General features: G+C 46.6%; 1 protein-coding gene across 1 annotated transcript in view; it reads left to right on the top strand.

Moving 5' to 3' along the window:
- Nucleotides 1-2,500, top strand: part of LOC127923766 (regulator of G-protein signaling 12-like) — a gene marked incomplete at its 5' end in the record, with an annotated part of 30,228 nt that overhangs the window by 23,509 nt on the left and 4,219 nt on the right. Inside the window, one exon of the mRNA XM_052507823.1 lies at nt 1,204-1,381. Within this exon, the coding sequence (XP_052363783.1) occupies nt 1,204-1,381 (178 nt within the window). The remainder of the gene's footprint in view (nt 1-1,203; nt 1,382-2,500) is intronic.

The raw sequence follows: 2,500 nt of genomic DNA, 5'->3' as shown, positions 1-2,500 counted from the left end.
TCTGGTGTTGTGTTCTGGTGTTGTGTGTTGTGGTGTGTTCTGGTGTTGTGGTGTGTTCTGGTGTTGTGTTGTGTTGTGGTGTTGTGGTGTGTTCTGGTGTTGTGGTGTGTTCTGGTGTTGTGGTGTGGTGTGTTTGGTGTTGTGGTGTGTTCTGGTGTTGTGTTGTGGTGTGTTCTGGTGTTGTGGTGTGTTCTGGTGTTGTGTTCTGGTGTTTCTGGTGTGTTGTGTTCTGGTGTGTTCTGGTGTTGTGTTGTGTTGTGTTCTGGTGTTGTGTGTTGTGTTCTGGTGTTGTGTTGTGTTCTGGTGTTGTGTTCTGGTGTTGTGTTCTGGTGTTCTGGTGTTGTGGTGTGTTCTGGTGTTGTGTTCTGGTGTTGTGTTCTGGTGTTCTGGTTTTGTGGTGTGTTCTGGTGTTGTGGTGTGTTCTGTGTGTTGTGGTGTGTTCTGGTGTTGTGTTCTGGTGTTGTGTTCTGGTGTTGTGTTGTGTCTGGTGTTGTTCTGTTGTGTTGTGTTCTGGTGTTGTGTTGTGTTCTGGTGTTGTGTTGTGTTCTGGTGTTGTGGTGTGTTCTGGTGTTCTGGTGTTGTGGTGTGTTTTGGTGTTGTGGTGTGTTCTGTGTTCTGGTGTTGTGTTCTGGTGTTGTGTTGTGTTCTGGTGTTGTGGTGTGTTCTGGTGTTGTGTTGTGTGTTCTGGTGTTGTGTTGTGTGTGTTCTGGTGTTGTGGTGTGTTGTGTTCTGGTGTTGTGTTCTGGTGTTGTGGTGTTGTGTTTGTGTGTTCTGGTGTTGTGTGTTGTGTTCTGGTGTTGTGTGTGTTCTGGTGTTGTGTTGTGTTCTGGTGTTGTGGTGTGTTCTGGTGTTGTGGTGTGTTCTGGTGTTGTGGTGTGTTCTGGTGTTGTGGTGTGTTCTGGTGTTGTGGTGTGTTCTGGTGTGTGTGTTTGTGTGCTCGTCGTGTGTAGATGTTTTGTTAGCTGATAGAAGTCCCTGTGTCCCGTGACACCTCCTCAACAGCCCTCTGACCAAACTGTGGTCACCGATATGACCATGGTCCAACTGTCACCTTTAAGCTCTGAACGGAGAAATCAAAAGCTGTCCACACACACACACACACACACTAGTTTCCCCCCTCCCTCCCTCATCATCATCATCATCATCACTGCCCCCACGCCCCCTAACTCGTTGACCCCCCTCGTTGTTCACTAAACCTGTCAGGGGGATGAGAGGGCGTCAGGGAAGCCCAGCGCGGTGCTCGGCAACGGAAACAAGCCCTCCTCCTCTGCCCGTGACGACCGCCTCTTACCCAGCAGCCACCGCAAGACAGCGGCGCCAAATAAAGCCCCGCCCACTGAAAAGAGAAAGCAGAAAAAGATTACTGTAGACGAAGCTGAAGGTAAAACAACGTCCTCCCTCCTCCTCCCCTCTCCTCCTCTCCTTCAAACCCCTAGCTGTGCTGTCACTAACTAACACTGTATTGCTGTAGCAGCATTGATGCTGTTGATGCTCGCTAGCTAGCTGTGTGTAGCTCGTCCATGTCTCCTCTCCTTCCTAACTCTAGCCTGTAGCTTTGAGATGTCTAACTGATTGATACACTGTCTCCTCTTGCATGCTGTTGAAATTTTGAGCTGTGATATATTGTGATATAATTGTAATATGAGGTAGCGGTATGTGGTAGCGATATGAGGTAGCGATATGAAGTAGCGATATGAAGTAGATATGTCTAACTGATTGATACACTGTCTGCTCTTGCATTCAGTTTAAATTATGAGCTGTGATATATTGTAATATGAGGTAGCGGTAGCGATATGAGGTAGCGAGGTAGCGGTATGAGGTAGCGGTATGAGATAGCGATATGAGGTAGCAATATGAGGTAGCGGTAGGTAGCGATATGAGGTAGCGAGTAGCGATATGAGGTAGCGGTATGAGGTAGCAATATGAGGTAGCAATATGAGGTAGCGGTATAAGGTAGCGATATGAGTAGCGGTATGAAAGCGGTATAAGTGAAGTAGCAATAGCAATATGAGGTAGCGAGTAGCGATATGGGGTAGCGATATGAGGTAGCTAGTGGCAATATGAGGTAGCAATATTAGGTAGTGAGTGGCAATATTAGGTAGAAGCAGCGATATGAGGTAGCAAGTAGCGAAATTAAGTAGCGGTATGAGGTAGCAATATGAATTAGCAGTATGAGCGTATGAGGTAGCGATATGAATTAGCGGTATGAGGTAGCAATATGAGGCAGCGAGTAGCGATATGGGGTAGCGATATGAGGTAGCAAGTGGCAGTATTAAGTAGCGATATGAGGTAGCGGTATGAGGTAGCGAGTAGCGATATGAGGTAGCAAGTGGCAGTAGCGGTATATGAAGTAGCGATATGAGGTAGCAATATGAGGTAGCGATATGAAGTAGCTATATGTAGTGGTATGAAGTAGCGATATGAAGTAGTGATATGAAGTAGCTATATGTAGTGATATGAATTAGCGAGTAGTGATATGAATTGATATGAAGTAGTGATA

This window comes from Oncorhynchus keta, unplaced genomic scaffold, assembly GCF_023373465.1.
Source record: "Oncorhynchus keta strain PuntledgeMale-10-30-2019 unplaced genomic scaffold, Oket_V2 Un_contig_320_pilon_pilon, whole genome shotgun sequence".
Taxonomy (NCBI): Eukaryota; Metazoa; Chordata; class Actinopteri; order Salmoniformes; family Salmonidae; genus Oncorhynchus; species Oncorhynchus keta.
Note: the sequence above shows the minus strand (reverse complement) of the source record. Positions and strands in the feature narration are given on the sequence as shown.